Source organism: Lipotes vexillifer, unplaced genomic scaffold (genome assembly GCF_000442215.2).
Source record: "Lipotes vexillifer unplaced genomic scaffold, Lipotes_vexillifer_v1.1 scaffold172, whole genome shotgun sequence".
Lineage (NCBI taxonomy): Eukaryota > Metazoa > Chordata > Mammalia > Artiodactyla > Lipotidae > Lipotes > Lipotes vexillifer.
The window spans coordinates 1434124-1449683 of record NW_006776799.1 but is presented as its reverse complement, the minus strand read 5'-3'; the positions used below and the strand labels follow the sequence as shown (position 1 = coordinate 1449683).

Below are 15560 nucleotides of genomic sequence, written 5' to 3'. Positions count from 1 at the left end.
TTTCCCAATTGTCTGTTGGGGTCTTTCTCTTTTTAAAATTAAAAAGAAAATCCAGCAACCTTCTGGCACGGAGTGCAGTTCTCCTAAGAGAGTGTTCAATTAACCTTGCAGGTTAATTTTGCTTATGCTTTTTGTCTATTTCAGGAGAAACTTCTAAACACACATAACTTACAAGCCATGATGTGCACACAGTTCTCATTTAGGAGTCTATTTTTGAAGCCCTGAAGAAGCACAGGATGTTGAAAAATACTCTAAGGATTTTTAGCAATGAGCTTTTCATAGTTTTAGTTAATGATACACAGATTATAATAATCAATTCCTTGAAATGTACATAATCAAACAGAAGAGTAAGAAATATGTCCATGTCAAAATCCACTTCTAACCTCAAATATTTATGATGGCTCTTTGCCTCATTACTCTTTGGGTAACTGAATTAAATAGTCACAGATGTGACACATGCACATAAAAAAATACACACACATGGCACAAACTCATTCTAAGGTGATTTTGCTAATGGACATTAAAAAAAAAAAAGCAGGATTTCAATTTTCTTAACAGAAGCTGAAGGAAAGAAAGTACCGGATTCTTCCAAATAAATTCTAGAGAAACTCTCAACAGCTAGGAATCTGCAAAGTTAAAAGGAGACTGCCTTATTATTTTCGGAAATAAAGGTGGCTGGGAGATATTTTAACAAGTGGTGCTAAGACCAGATGAAACAATGTATGTGGCAACACTCTGTAACTTATTAGTGTGGCAGTTATGTGGACATCTTGGGACTAAAAGCCTGCTTCTGCCCATCAGAGAGTCTGCTGCTAGGCAACCTCACATCATTATCTCATACATTTGCCAAAGTGTGTTCCAAGGAACACTTAAATGAATTCTTTCAAAAGGCCGAAGAAGCAAGATTAAGTAATAATGCACTTTCCCACTTTCAATCAATCAAATCCATCCTTAATGTACCTCAGAACTTCTAGTCCGCATAAAAACCAACATTGGATTGGTATGATTTCAGGAAAAGAAAAAGAATTGTGACATTTTTGTTTGTTATTTAGCTGTATGTGGAATTTCCATTAGGCTTTTTGAAATCTCTCCAATACTACCTTGACGAGCAATTAGAAGTCCAAGTCCTCACGTTGGGTGACCCAGCTTTAATCTTTGGCAACCTGGTCTTCATTTTCAAAGGTAATGGTGGATCTCCTGAGCTAAATACTAAGGCCTTTTCTGGGACTGCAGTTTTCTTAGTCTCACTGCAACAAGACCCTTGACTACCTCTTCTTTTATTCTGGGGACTCTGAAATCTACCTCCCAGCCCTGGCTTCTCTCTTTTTTTTTTTTTTTTTTGCGGTACGCGGGCCTCTCACTGTTGTGGCCTCTCCCGTTGCGGAGCACAGGCTCCGGACGCACAGGCTCAGCGGCCATGGCTCACGGGCCCAGCCGCTCCGCGGCATGTGGGATCTTCCGGGACCGGGGCACGAACCCGTGTCTCCTGTTTCGGCAGGCAGACTCTCACGAGGGAAGCCCCTGGCTTCTCTCTTGAGCTCAAGACCTCCTCTACTAAAGATGAGTTAATCACCTTTCCCTCATAATGCTTCTGATTTCCTATTTTCTATCAATGACAAGACCGTGTTTTCTGAGGCTAGAAACCCTGTGATCAGTTTTGACCTCCTCACTCTCTTCCCCCTGATCTCGTCAACTTACATACGTTTCAACAGTTCTCATATCATTCTTTCCTGTCATTGTCTATTGCTCCTCCACCTTTCAGGGTCTCTTAACTCATCTTCCTCATACCTAGTGTCTTTTCCTTTTTATTCCTCTGCACAAGCATCTTGTGGTTTTCTAGTAATATGATAAGGTAACTAAGGTATTTAAATTCTAGAGCTATAGACCTAACCTACCTGTTCAATTTTACGAGCAATCACTCTAACCTGAATAAACAGACTGCTTCCAGCAGGCTGGGACAGCCCCACTCCTGTCATTTCATCTTACATGTGCTTGTCTCTGTCAATGCCATCTCCCTGCCTTATATGCCTTCCTTACCTATCTTTTCTGTTTTTTCAGTCCTTCAGTAGTTACTCTAATTGTATTTTCTTTGTCATGTCTCGTTTACCAATCTCAGCTAGGGTTAACCTCGCCGTCCTCTGAGCAATGATAAAATTTACTATTTCTATATGTATAAAGGCCTAATGCAACATAATAATAAGTGAATCCTGTAAAGATTTCTACTTGCAAGGACATTAATTCAACAAATATTTCTGAAGACATGTTCTGTGTTAGGCAATGCGCTAATGGCCACATATACACGTAGAATAATGAACAAATCACAAGTGGAAAACTGATAGTACTTCATTTACTCAACCTTGTCTGAACAAAGGCCCACTGCTATGTAAGTCCAGAGACAAAACTTTAGTATTAGGCTACTCCAAGAATAGACCGGGGGAAAATATTTTCATGCCCTTTATTGACATATAACTTGCTTAACAAACCTCTAGGAATAATCTTTTACTTTCTCTAATTTTAACTGAAACGGGGTTAGATGTTTATCATTTAGCCAGTTATAATGGGATTCTTTCTATCCTAGTTTCCACTGAGGTCCCACAAATATGACAACAAAATTATGACTTGTGAATGTGCTACTGGTGCAATTTAGAAAACACCCAACTTCAATTAGGTGTTCAATTGAAGAATGGAGAATTTGCCCCAGGAATGTAATCAACTACAGCTGTAACTTAATTTTTACCTTTGTGGTACCTTGCTAGATCAAAAGTAATGGTATATCACTTTAAAAAATCTTGATAAACGGCAACCAATGACTAAGACATTTTCAGAGTTTATCCAGCAATGTTGAGTGGAAGAAAATGTATGTCTAAACCAGGAGTCAGCAAACTTTCTGTAACAGGCCAGAAAGTAAACATTTTAGGTTGTGGGCTACTGACTCTGCCATAGCTACTCAACTCTGCTACTGTAGTATGAAAACAGTATTTAACTGAGTGTGGTTGTGCTCCAATAAAACTTTACTTATAAAAACGGCTGGCAGGGGCTTCCCTGGTGGCACAGTGGTTAAGAATCCGCCTGCCAATGCAGGGGACACAGGTTTGAGCCCTGGTCCGGGAAGATCCCACATGCCGCACAGCAACTAAACCCGTGTGCCATAACTACTGATCCCACGTGCCACAACTACTGAAGCCCACGTGCCTAGAGCCCGTGCTCTGCAACAAGAGAAGCCACCACAATGAGAAGCCTGCGCACCGCAACAAAGAGTAGCCCCCGCTCGCCGCAACTAGAGAAAGCCCACGTGAAGCAACGAAGACCCAGTGCAGTCAAAAATAAATTAATTAATTAAATAAAAGCATTTATCTCATCGGAAATAAAAAGGGGGGGTGGGGGGACTTCTCTGATGGTCCAGTGGTAAAGAATCCACCTTACAACCCTTACAATGCAGGGGACGTGGGTTCGATTCCTGGTCGGGGAACTAAGACCCCACATGCTGCAGGGCAACTAACCCCGTGTACCACAACTACTGAGCTCACGCGTCTCAACTAGAGCCCGCATGCTGCAAACTACACAGCCCAGGCGCCCTGGAGCCTGCGCGCCACGACTAGAGAAGAGAAAACCCACGCGCCACGACTAGAGAAGAGAAAACCCACATGCCACAACTAGAGAGAAGCCCATGCACCACAACGAAGAGCCTGCGCACCGCAACAAAAAATCCCACATGCCTCAATGAAGATCCCGTGTGCTGCAACTAAGACCCGATGCAGCCAAAAACTAAATTAAATAAATAAATAATAAATCTTAAAAAAAACAAAAACAAAAACGGGTGGAGGCCAAAGTTGGTTTGACGACCTCAGTTCTAGAAGACTTGTACTGATTATCTAGAGAGACATACTTACTAATTTGTCCAAGAACCTTATTAATATCAATTATATGCATATACTTTACTAGGGGCCATGAATACAAAGATGAATCAGACGAGTGAGAAAACTCTGGCTCACACTTGACAACCTGATCACTTATTATCACACACAAAGTGATAGAAGCAGAAGTAACTGTGAAACTTTCTGTGGTATCAGAGAGAATAATTCACTTTGCCCGGGAATGGGGAGGGTGTGCAAAGGGTCCACTAAAGGAGTGAGATTTAAGCTGAGCTTTGAGGAAGGACCAGAATTTCCTGGAGTGGCATATATGTTACGTATGAATTTATACTTGTGAGTACAAATCCCATTCTCGTTCCTTTATTAAGGAGCCAGTGAGTTGTAAGAGCCACACACATATAAACACATACACACAGGTAAATCAGGCTAACCACACTGAACCTCTGTTGAGTCCTGCTCTGAATAGTTGATTCGTCTCACATGGCAAAGAACTCAAGGATTTCACAGAATGTAGAGTCTTGACTGATAGGTTTCTTTGCTATCTTTCAAGGTGCAACAGAGCCTGAGAGTGGAAGGCAGAAAGTACAGGGGCTTCCTGGTTATTGATGGTGGTGGTTGTGCAGTGTCAGAGAGACAGGGTCTGTCACCAAACAAACAAGCAAGCAATAAATCAAAGAGAGAGAGAGAGAGAGAAACAGAGACAGAGAGACAGACAAACAGACTCTAGTCTGCAAACTCCCTGCAGGAAAGGATGGAATATTATCATTGTATATTCAGCCTTCAGCACAATGCCGGACACAGAGCAGGTGCTCAATAACTATTTGTTGAATAAATACATGAATGAATGGATTAATATTAGTGAACGTGGAAGGCACAGGAAGCTCTTCAAGGCTGGAAACTTTTATCGAGGGAAGGAAAGAATGTGAGGCACTGCTTTCATCTGGTCACAGTTAATGTCTAATAATGGTTATCATACTAGTAACTATTTATAAAGTTAATACTTTATAAAAGCTCAATTAATTGCTCCTTTCTAGTTACCCAGAAGCATGATCAATCCAGGAAAATAAAAAAAAATGGGAAAGCTTAAGAGTTTGTCTCAGGAGAAGAAACTACCCACCCCCTATTTCTTGCACCTGCTTACTACAGCTGGAACCTTAATCCCAAAGAAGAGGCAGTAGCAAGCAAAGGAGGTATTGGAGAAAAGATGGAATTGTCACATTTTAATGCTAATCACTGCTAACCACATTCTGCTCTATATTACTGCTAATGGACTGTGAAGCACAACTCACATCCATGTAATACTTCTCCAATTTGAGATGAAACATTTGCTTTTAGAAGGAAAAGGAAAAGAGAAATAATCTAGACAAGATGTAGCCACTTGTAAAAAATTTTAGTCAGATTTCATGTGTGAGGGATCCACTCTCCGACTATAAAGTACTTTCTTTCAGATAGCTAAGTTATGCCTTATAAACTCAAACAGTGGACTACAAAGTATTAACCTATATTTCCAAACTATATGCTCCTGCTCTTTTGCCTTCTTATGAACCAAGTAAGGTCTATACACATTTTTTTTTCTTGAGGAGATGACAGAGGGCTTCACACAAGTATATTTCTATAAAAGTGCCATTACAATCCACAATTTAGGTTAGTTAATGAGAGTTTCTGAAGCCTTCATTCTTTTGAAAGTAGGCCAAAATCACAGTGTAAGTCCTTCACCAACTTTACAACTGCTTTTGATGAATTAGCAGGCTTGACATATTTTCTCTTGCCTCCGCTAGTATCTTGTACTCCCCAAGTACTTATTTTTTACCTTAAAACGTCTTCTGGAAGACTTGTGCTTAGGACCAGTCTGTGGAAGATAATTCCAGCAAATCAATAGGCTCAGGGAAGGACACCAGGGAAAATATCAGGGATGAAGCTATGACACTTACTAAGAGTTACAAAACAAGGTGAGCCTCCCCAATCAACTGTATTTCTATGCTCAGGATGTATCTGTAGAAAGATTACAACTTTTGCTCTGGTAGAGATAAGTGAGCATGGACTTTTCAGTGTAGTGATGCACAATCATATCTGCAATGAATGAGTGTGTCCCACATCTTTGCTAGCACTGGTTGGTGGAAGTAATCTGATGGGTATCTAACTCAAATGACTATTTCTCTGATTATTAATGAGGTTGATCACCTTTTCATATTTTATAAGTAACATGAATTTTCTCTTCAATAAATTGACGATTTATTACCTTAGCCTATGCTTGACTTAAAAAATTCTTCGAAGCTACTTGTATGTTAGACATATAGAGTCTATCAGTTAACTTTGTATACATATTATTGTCTACTGAAATCAAGAGTATTTTATAAAATAATTTTAGAGTTTAAAGGAAAAACAATAAAATAAACACCCATTTCATGTCTCACCCCACTCCCATGAAGTTTATACCTAGGAAGTCCCCAGTATATTCTCTTCCATTTTCCTTCCCTGACACTCCTCCCAAGTAATTAACTGTGTCATTCCATTTGTAACCTCAACATTTTGTTTGTGTCTCTAAATAATCTGCTAGTTTTGTGTGGCTTAAGATTCACTATTCGGTATGATGTTTTGTCACTGCTCTCTGGTGAATAACTAATCTTGTTTAGATGATTTTTTTCCTAATTCCTTCTTTACTTAACAAGTTTTTATAGGAAATGTCTGAAAAATTATATCAAATTCCTTTCAATGTCTATCAATATTATAACACTTCACTTTTTCTTTGTTGATATGATGATTCATACAGTTAGATTTTCTAATGTTAAACCATACTTACATTTCAATAATCAACCCTACATGATTATGGAATATAAGTAATTTTCACTCCTGGATTTAATTTACGAGCATCATATTTAAAATGAATCTACATTTAGATTTTATATAAGATTTTCTTATATAATAAGAAATAAGATATATTTCTTAAGGTATAATAAGATTTTCTTCTTCCACATGATCTTTACTAGTTTTTAAGACTCTAGCTACATAAAATAAATGAAAAACATCTCCTGGAATAATTAACATAAAATAGATGCTCTATTTTATCTTTTCCTGTCTATTTTTTTTATAGGTGAGTCAGAATTCAGTTATAAAACCACCTGGGCCCAGTACCTTTCTAAATGGAGGCTATAAAAATATATTTTATATTTCTGTACTTATTGGCTTATTCAGGTTCTCTTTTTCTTAGACCATTTTGAGTACTTTATATTTTAGTAGGAAATCCTCTATTTCCTCTAGATTTTCAAATCTGCCATAGAGTTGGCGTGCTATCTTAAAATTTTTTTTTAACCTCTGTATCTCCTTTCTCATTTCAAATGCTGTGGGTGTTTTTGGTTTCTCTATTTTTTTTCTTAACCTGTCCTTCCAGGGGGCTATTCACTTTTACATAGCTTTGCTGCGTTTATTTTGTGGAGGTGTTAAGAGTAGGCTTTTCATGTTAATAAAAATTCATTAAACTCAGCTTTTATCTTCATTATCCCCTCCTTTCTATTTTCTGTTTTTTGGTTGTTCTTTCCCTTTATTTTGAATATTTATTTTATTTATTTTCAGTATTTATTTTTTACAATAAAAGCATTTAAAGCCATACATTCTCCTCTGAGTACAATATACTCTGACTACCGATTCAACTTTTGGAAATTTATTCTACAGAAATGAAAGCATCAGCATACAAGAATGTAAAGCATCAGAATGCTTATATCTTTTTCACAGTGGTAAGCAAACAAGCAAATAAACAACAACCTACCCCCACCCGGGATACAACTTAAATGTCCATCAATACTACAAGGGTTGCCTCAGTTATATTATTGGCTCACTATAGAAGATTATCTTGTCATTTAAATTTGTGTATATTGCCCCAGAGGGATGTCCATAAAATATTATCATGTGTATAACAAAACTGCAGAATGTCATTTGTAGAATTCACTTTTATAAAAAAAAGTATATAAAACAAAACACACACCAGAAATTATTTTTGTTTATATATATATATATATATATATATATACATTTGTTTAAAATATATGTGTATATATATACATACGGACACACATACACACCATATATATCTATGTGCATTTCAGATGTGAAAATAATAAAACCAAATCTTCTTGGTTACTTTAAAGGAACACATCAGCTGTGGTAGGAAGAGAATGAACCTATTCTTTATATCTCTCTGCATCATTTCACTTGTTTAAACAGGAATTTATTACTTCTATAAATTAAAGCATACAATTAAAAGGACAACAATCTATTGACACTGCTATGAAATTCTGATGCTAATTCTAGGAGCATAGTTTCAAATTTATTGACTAATCTCCCTGCATTATCTTTATCATAGCTTTTCTATCACATGCTTTGCAATATAAATTACTGTGAAAATTTCTTCTAAATAAAAACCAATTAATGGGTTAAGACCTATATTGTTTTTACTTTCATATATACATATTTTTTTCTAAATGATTATGTTAGTAGTTATTGAAACTATGGGCTACTATTACACAAAATCTCTCGGAGGCCCTCCTGAAGAATTTCCTTCAATAGTAAACTTGTAGAAAGCTGAAGAAGTGAAATACTAATCAGGCAGGAAAAGATTAAAAAAAAGAAAAATAAAGTAAAAATGAGATAAGGGTGTTCTCTTGTCCCATAATATAAAAGGAATGCAGTATTAATTATTAGCTATGAAAAGACACAGGCCTTTGTTTTTGTTGCATTTTTTTTTTTGAAAAGAGCCATTTTTACATGGCACAAACTGAGGTGTTAGTGAAGTCAGACAAAACAAAAGCTAAACAACAACAAAATTAACGGTACCTTTTTCTTGTAGTATTTTCTTGGTGGTGGCTTGATGGTGGCAAGGAGATTCTTCCATATCATGATCAGATTTTGAAGGAGAGGAGAATGACGTGTCTCCCCCAGTAGAGGAGGAAGGCTCCCTTTCTGGGTGCAGGGGTCCCTCTTGAAATTCAGCTATGTGGTCAGACGAGAAGGGCACACTGCCAGCCACTGGAGTGAGGGATGAAGCACCAGAATCTGATTCTGGAGAAGTTCTCAAACCCTTGGGCAGAAGTGATTTGGTAATGTGCATGTGGTTATAGAAACTGTTTGAAGGCTGTTGGTATAAGAGATTATAAAGGAGGTTATGCCACTGAGCATCAGTCCCATGTGATACTTACTTTGAAATCAGACGGACCTTTTTTTAGTAAATCCCTATGAAAACCCATTTTTGTTGGTTTACAGATGAGACTACATAGTTCACGACAATTCACCATATTACCTTTGTAGCTACCACAGATACCTAAGACATATAGAAACAATGACATTTACACTCATTATTTACCATCAGATAAAACCAACAGCTGAATATCAAAAGCACCATCATGAAATATGACAATATGGATAATGCTCTTGGTTATTAGTTCATCAAATGAGTACAGAAAGAATTTGAATTACAACGATATATCGAGGTGAATAAGAATTTAGGAGACAAAGAAGTGAACTATTCCAGCTGTTTCCAACTAGAATACAGAATATGGCTGCAGGAAAATCATTATCTTCAATAAGCTGTAGGAACAAGGATACAGCCCAAACTCACAAGTCAGAAAGCGGTCAGGGGCACTCACCTTTCGCTCCAGACTGTCCTCGCCATCTGTTGAACTGACACTATCATAGAGTCTTGTCCTAGAGGGCCTCTGGCGTCTGTTCTTCACGGAAAGCTGGGCCCGGGTTTTCAGTGCTTTTGAATCCAGGCGTTCTGTCTCTGGGACTGCTTCATTAAAGTCTAAGAAAAGAATATTGCAAAATAATTTGTGAAAACTTTGGAGAGGATTGACAGAGACCATAGACACTGATAACAACATCTCAAGGTTATCAGTAATACCAGGCAGGAAACAGGTGACAACCATGGAGGCCTGTCTGGTAACAGAGGTAACAGAAATCAGTGAGATTTAGGAGAAATGTACAAAGCCTAAGGGAAGAAAGGAACACTAAAGATGACCAAGTCAACAACAAAAACCTAACATCCAAAGACCATTAAAACCTTTCTACAACATAACTGTAAAAAGCACACACTTGTATTTATTTATTTACACGAATGCATGCTGGAGTGTTGGATGAACAAAGATACAAGAAGGTGTATCAAAGTTGGGAGATCTTAGAAATCAAGAAAAAAAACTAAAAAAGTCAGGTGCCAGGTCAAGAGCAGATAACAAAAGGTGACCACCAGCATAAATTTTCTACAGCAAAAGTTACCAAGACTGTAACTGTAAGGACTGTACCATTTTGGTACAATTGTACCAATTTGGTACAATTAATATATTAATTTTTTTCCACCCAAAACAGAGTTCCTGAAAATTTAGCTTGTGCTTCTTTGAACTCTCTAGAAAGACCAGCAAAGAACTTACCTCAACAGCAAATTTAAGATAGCTGGGGAAATAAAACAAGGTCGGGCTATCCAAGCAAAACAAAAACAAACAACAGGTAAACCACCACAAGTACTTAATTTACTAGTAAGTATTATGGATGAAGTGTAATAAAGTGACCACTGATAGATGGATGGATAAAGAAGATGTGGTGTGTGCGTGTGCATGTGTGTGTATACAACAGACTATTACTCAGCCATAATAAAAGAATGAAATCTTGCCATTTGTAACAACATGGATGGACCTAGAGGGTATTATGCCAAGTGAAATAAGTCAGACAGAGAAACACAAATACTGTATGACTTCATTTATGTGTGGAATCTAAAAAAGAAAACAAATGAACAAACATAACAAAACAGAAACAGAGTTTTAGATACAGAGAACAAACAGGTGGTGGCCAGAGAGGAAGGGATATGGAAATTAGTGAAATAGGTGAGGGAGATTAAGCAGTACAAGCTTCCAGTTACAAAATAAATGAATCATGGGCATAAAATGTACAGAGTGGGGAATACAGTTAACAATAGCATAATATCTTTGTATAGTAACAAATGGTAAACAGACTTACTGTGGTGATCACTTTGTAATGTACAAAAATATCGAATTGCTATGTTGTGCAACAGGAACTAACATAGTGTTGTAGGTCAATTATACTTCAAAAAAAACCCCACCAACCAACCAAACAAACTCACAGAAAAAAGAGATCAGATTTGTGGTTACCAGAGGTGGGGGTGGGAGAAGGGGGACTTCGATGAAGGTACTTAAAGGTACAAACTTCAGCTATAAGATAAATAAGTACTAGGGATGTAATGTACAACATGACAGATATAATTAACACTGCTGTATGTTATGTATGACAGTTAAGAGAGTAAATCCTAAGAGTTCTCATCACAAGGAAAAAATATTTTTTTCTCTTTTTCTTTTACTTTGTATCTATGTGAGATGATGGACATTGACTAAACTTATTGTGATAATCATTTCATGATTTATGTAAGTCAAATTATTATGCTGGGGCTTTCCTGGTGGCACAGTGGTTGAGAGTCCGCCTGCTGATGCAGGGGACACGGGTTCGTGCCCCGGTCCGGGAAGATCCCACATGCCGTGGAGCGGCTGGGCCCGTGAGCCATGGCTGCTGAGCCTGCACGTCCGGAGCCTGTGCTCCGCAGCGGGAGACGCCACAACGGTGAGATGCCCGCGTACCACCAAAAAAAAAAAAAAAAATTATTATGCTGTATGCCTTAAACGTATACAGTGCTGTGTCAATTATATCTCAATAAAACTGTAAGATAAATAAAGTAAAAGAGCTGAAAAGTTAAAAGAAATACCACCCCCCAATTTCCTTTTATTAACTTTTAAGTTTATATTCCAAGTTATGTGTAGGCGTCTTTGTCTCATTTTTTTTATCCTGGATATCTTCTCTCCCCACCAGAAACTACACTGATTTTTCAAAGGGAAGTGTTTAAGTCTTTAAATAAAAAGACTCAAAGAAAAAAAGAGTGAAGTGGAACACACACAAAATGACCTGGTAAAGGCTAGAAGGAGAAACCACTGTGGTTCTCTTTAGTCTGCCTCTCCCCACCCTTTAACTTGCTGCCCAGAGTCTAAGTCAAGACTCAAAAGTTGCCATTCTGAAAGGGAAGAGGGTAGGTTACCCACGAACACTGGCTGAATAGGCACTGGCTGAGGAAAAGTGTTCCCCTAGTTGAATTTATTTGGAATGCTACTGCTCCTTACATTTGCATATGTAGCCACTCCTTAGAAATAATGAAGTTTGGTCATTAATCCTATTTTACCTTTTCAGAGAGGCAGTCATTAAATGAAGTCATAATGTTCAAGAAATTAATGATCAAGTGCTTCTTGGATTTAAATGATTAAGAATAAAGCAAATAACTGAGCTGTAGAAAATATTAATATGTACTGATTAATTAATAGAGTAAAACAATTTCTCACAGTAGCATTACCCCCAGGAAATTCTTTTCACAGTATTAAATATTATGAAGTATTATTATGTTCTAAATATATTATATTATAAAAGCAAAACAAGGAAGCACCTCAGGTTGTACCTTTCTTATCTATGGAACTTAGCACTTGGCATATGGTTCTAACAAATAAAATTAAATATATTTTTCCCTGAGAGATACATCCACTGAATAAAAATATGTACAGGTTTGCCTTTTCATTTCATTTGCCTTTTCTTTCTTCAAAGAAAAGTGGATATTCAGAAAAGTCAGACCATTCAAGTATATTTAAAGACAGCTAAATATTTTCTATCAGTAGTCCCTTTATTTTTTACATGTCAATGAAGAAAAACTAATCTCCTCGATCACTTTAATTTCCTCTTTTCGATAAAATCTGAACTTGTAGCTGCCCATTAGGAGTTGTGATAATTGGGAGAGAATCAACTTCACCAGCTCTTGTGTACATATAAAAAGTGGAAATACCACATGGAGGAACGCAATAATATAATTAGATATACTGCCATATACACACATCTTACAACTTATCTATCTCATATTTAGACTGTACATTTTGTAACACCAAGCACTGTCACATACATCATCTCATTTGTTCCTCACAACAGCCCCAAGAGACAGAGCAGCCAAGTATAATTTTTCCTCTCCTGAAGCTCAGAGAACTTGACTGTCTTGTCCTCATCCGCATAGCTAGTTTACGAGCTGCGGTGACTACATATTCTAGTTTTCTGACTCCTAGGCCACTAGTCTGTACACACCAATTTAGCTAGTGTTCAACAAATTATTAGAATAAAATTTTAATGCAATTCACATTGCATTAGTGTGTTCAGCTGTCAATTCACAAATGATGTGACTAGTCTAGAAAATTCACTTCTCCAACATGTCATTATGAAATATTATTAATCTTTCACATTCATGGAAGATCATAAAAAAAGGAAGACATTGAAAACTATAGAAAAATTATTTCTCAGATGATTTCTTCTTTGGTTGGTTTAGTAACAACTTTGGTTACCTGGTGACAAAAAGAACCAAGTAGGAAGCTCATTCTACTTTTGTAAACATGGTTCCTTTTGAAATAGAGACCTAACCCTGGAGGACCTAGCATAGCATATAACATCCAGGATTGCAGTAGCGACCTCATCACTAGGTGCTGAACACATAAAGTGAGGGAACGTGAGAACTCCTTTATCAGCAGGGTTGAGAGTAGAGAGAATCATTCTGGGGCTTCTACCCCATTACTGTTCAGTAATTTGCCTGGTCCTGGTGTTGGACAACCCCCAAATGACAATCTTGTATGCTTGCTTTATCATCAGCTAGCACTGACTGGGTGCAAACTGCTGGAGCGCGCACATGTAATGATACCTATTAAAAATGAAGTTAGCTGGAGTCTGAGAAGCAGTGCTTTAAATCCATTATCCAAGTGGCCAACAACACGTCACATCCAATTAACAATTTTTATGGGCCTGAAAACAAAGATCTCAGGGCCTCTTTACAGCAGTGATTAATGGGTTATAAATCAGTAATCTGTATTCCCATCCTGAGGAAAAAAAAATTTTTTCTTAAGATTTATAAAACTGGAATGGAGCTAAGGATTTTCACTTCAACAAGGAAGTTGAAGAGAGAAGGAAGTTGAAGAGAGAAGGAAGTTGGAAGAAATGGCTGTCCAGAGGAAGCAACTACTAAAGACACCGCAAGTAACAACCCCCTCAGGAGTATTAGTGTGAGAGAGAAGGAAAATGTGTACAGGATTATGCTGCTGGGTAACTAGAAGGGTGATCTAATGACCACTAGAAGCTATATTTTTCTATCACGTCATGTAAGAATCAGAATACTATAATTCAAACGAACCTTAGGGATTCTGGCCCAGCCTCTTTTCTCAGGTAGGAAAACCAAGGCTCACAGGTCACTAATTTGTGTACTGACTTTATCACAGTTAATCTGTGGAAGACTGGATAGAGCTCAGCCCTCAGAAGCCTATCCTCTTTCTAGAAGGACACTCTCAAGTCTGAAAGTAAATTTCACAAGTCACCTTCCACCTTCTTCGAAACTTCTTTTTAGTCTTACTCTACGTTCCAAACAAAAATACATGTCAAGGGCTAACTTTGCAAATTCCCAGAAGGATATAGCATTGGAAGAAAAAATAAAATGGAGGGATTTTATTTGACTTTGTATTTATCCAAGGAATAAAATTCTTACATAGAAAAATTAGCTGTCACTTTTGTGGATGATGATGTGGCAGGAGAAATCCAACTGGGTCAACATTTCTAAGTTATGAGCTGCTCAATGTAAGGGCTTCGGTGGCCATGTTCTCTCACTGCCATTCATTCTCTACAGAGATCTTAATCGATACCATAGCATAACACTACTTCCATCAATGCAAGACCCTGGGTTCTTCCTCTACCCCTTGTCTCCAGTGTATCTTCTGCTGTCCATTAGAATTAGAGGAAAACTTCCTTTTCCTCTCTCCTTTCTTCTCTGTTCTTTCTTTCAGACCCTCCAGACTCTGAAATAGCCTATCTCTGACCCAAATGCAGCTAGAAATACAAAAGAAGAGCAGACACAAGTGCATCAATAAATATAGACAGACAAATGCAGAAAAGGTATGAAGTAGCTAATGATAATGCAGGTTTGAGTGGGTGGGACTCCACCTCAGTACACCTGCATTTTAAGCCTAGCTTCAATATTGCTTCACGTTGGATCCTTTAAAAGAAGTTAACGGATTCGATCACAATTTTAGTGGCTGTTATGAAAAGTGTTCTGTGAAATTAGGATGTTATAGATCATATCACACAGAGACCAGTTCTCTACAGTAATGCTCTGAGTCATTCCGTTTTTTCACTAGATTGACGTTATTTTTGACGTAAATGGAATGCTGCTCACAGATCAGACATGGGCTGCGAGGGAAGTAGGGGAATGGTGCAGCATAACAATGGGGTCTGCTCCGCATTCTTACGTTCATTATTCTCCTCAAAAACAGTCACACACACCTTATACCATCACACTGCCGGGCTTGTGCTATTATCAACCGAAATGCGGGGCATAATGAGGCACTCGGTGGCATCTTTAAACTTGAACAGTGTCTGCATATCGTTCAGTCACTGCAAGTTCACAAAAGATGGACCCATGGGGCTTTGGGTTGATACACACGGCATTCAGAGGTAGGCTAATGTACCTCAGAGAGGCGGTGTAAAATAGTTGCCGTGAGAGGAGACCTGGAGTTAGTCTTCCTTGAACAGAATCCAAAACGGTGGCTCTCTCACTAAACTGGGCAATTTCTCTAATTT

At 37.8% G+C, this 15560-nt stretch overlaps 1 protein-coding gene across 4 annotated transcripts in view; it reads right to left on the bottom strand.

Moving 5' to 3' along the window:
- The window catches only part of PPP1R9A (protein phosphatase 1 regulatory subunit 9A), a 318597-nt gene that overhangs the window by 24801 nt on the left and 278236 nt on the right, over positions 1–15560 (bottom strand). For 2 of the 4 annotated variants that reach the window (XM_007450653.1, XM_007450654.1), the window contains one exon: positions 9509–9666. In XM_007450653.1, the coding sequence (XP_007450715.1) occupies positions 9509–9666 (158 nt within the window). Of the gene's footprint in view, positions 1–8699; positions 8998–9508; positions 9667–15560 lie in introns of all 4 variants that reach the window. The other 2 variants (XM_007450652.1, XM_007450651.1) reach the window with 2 other exon arrangements.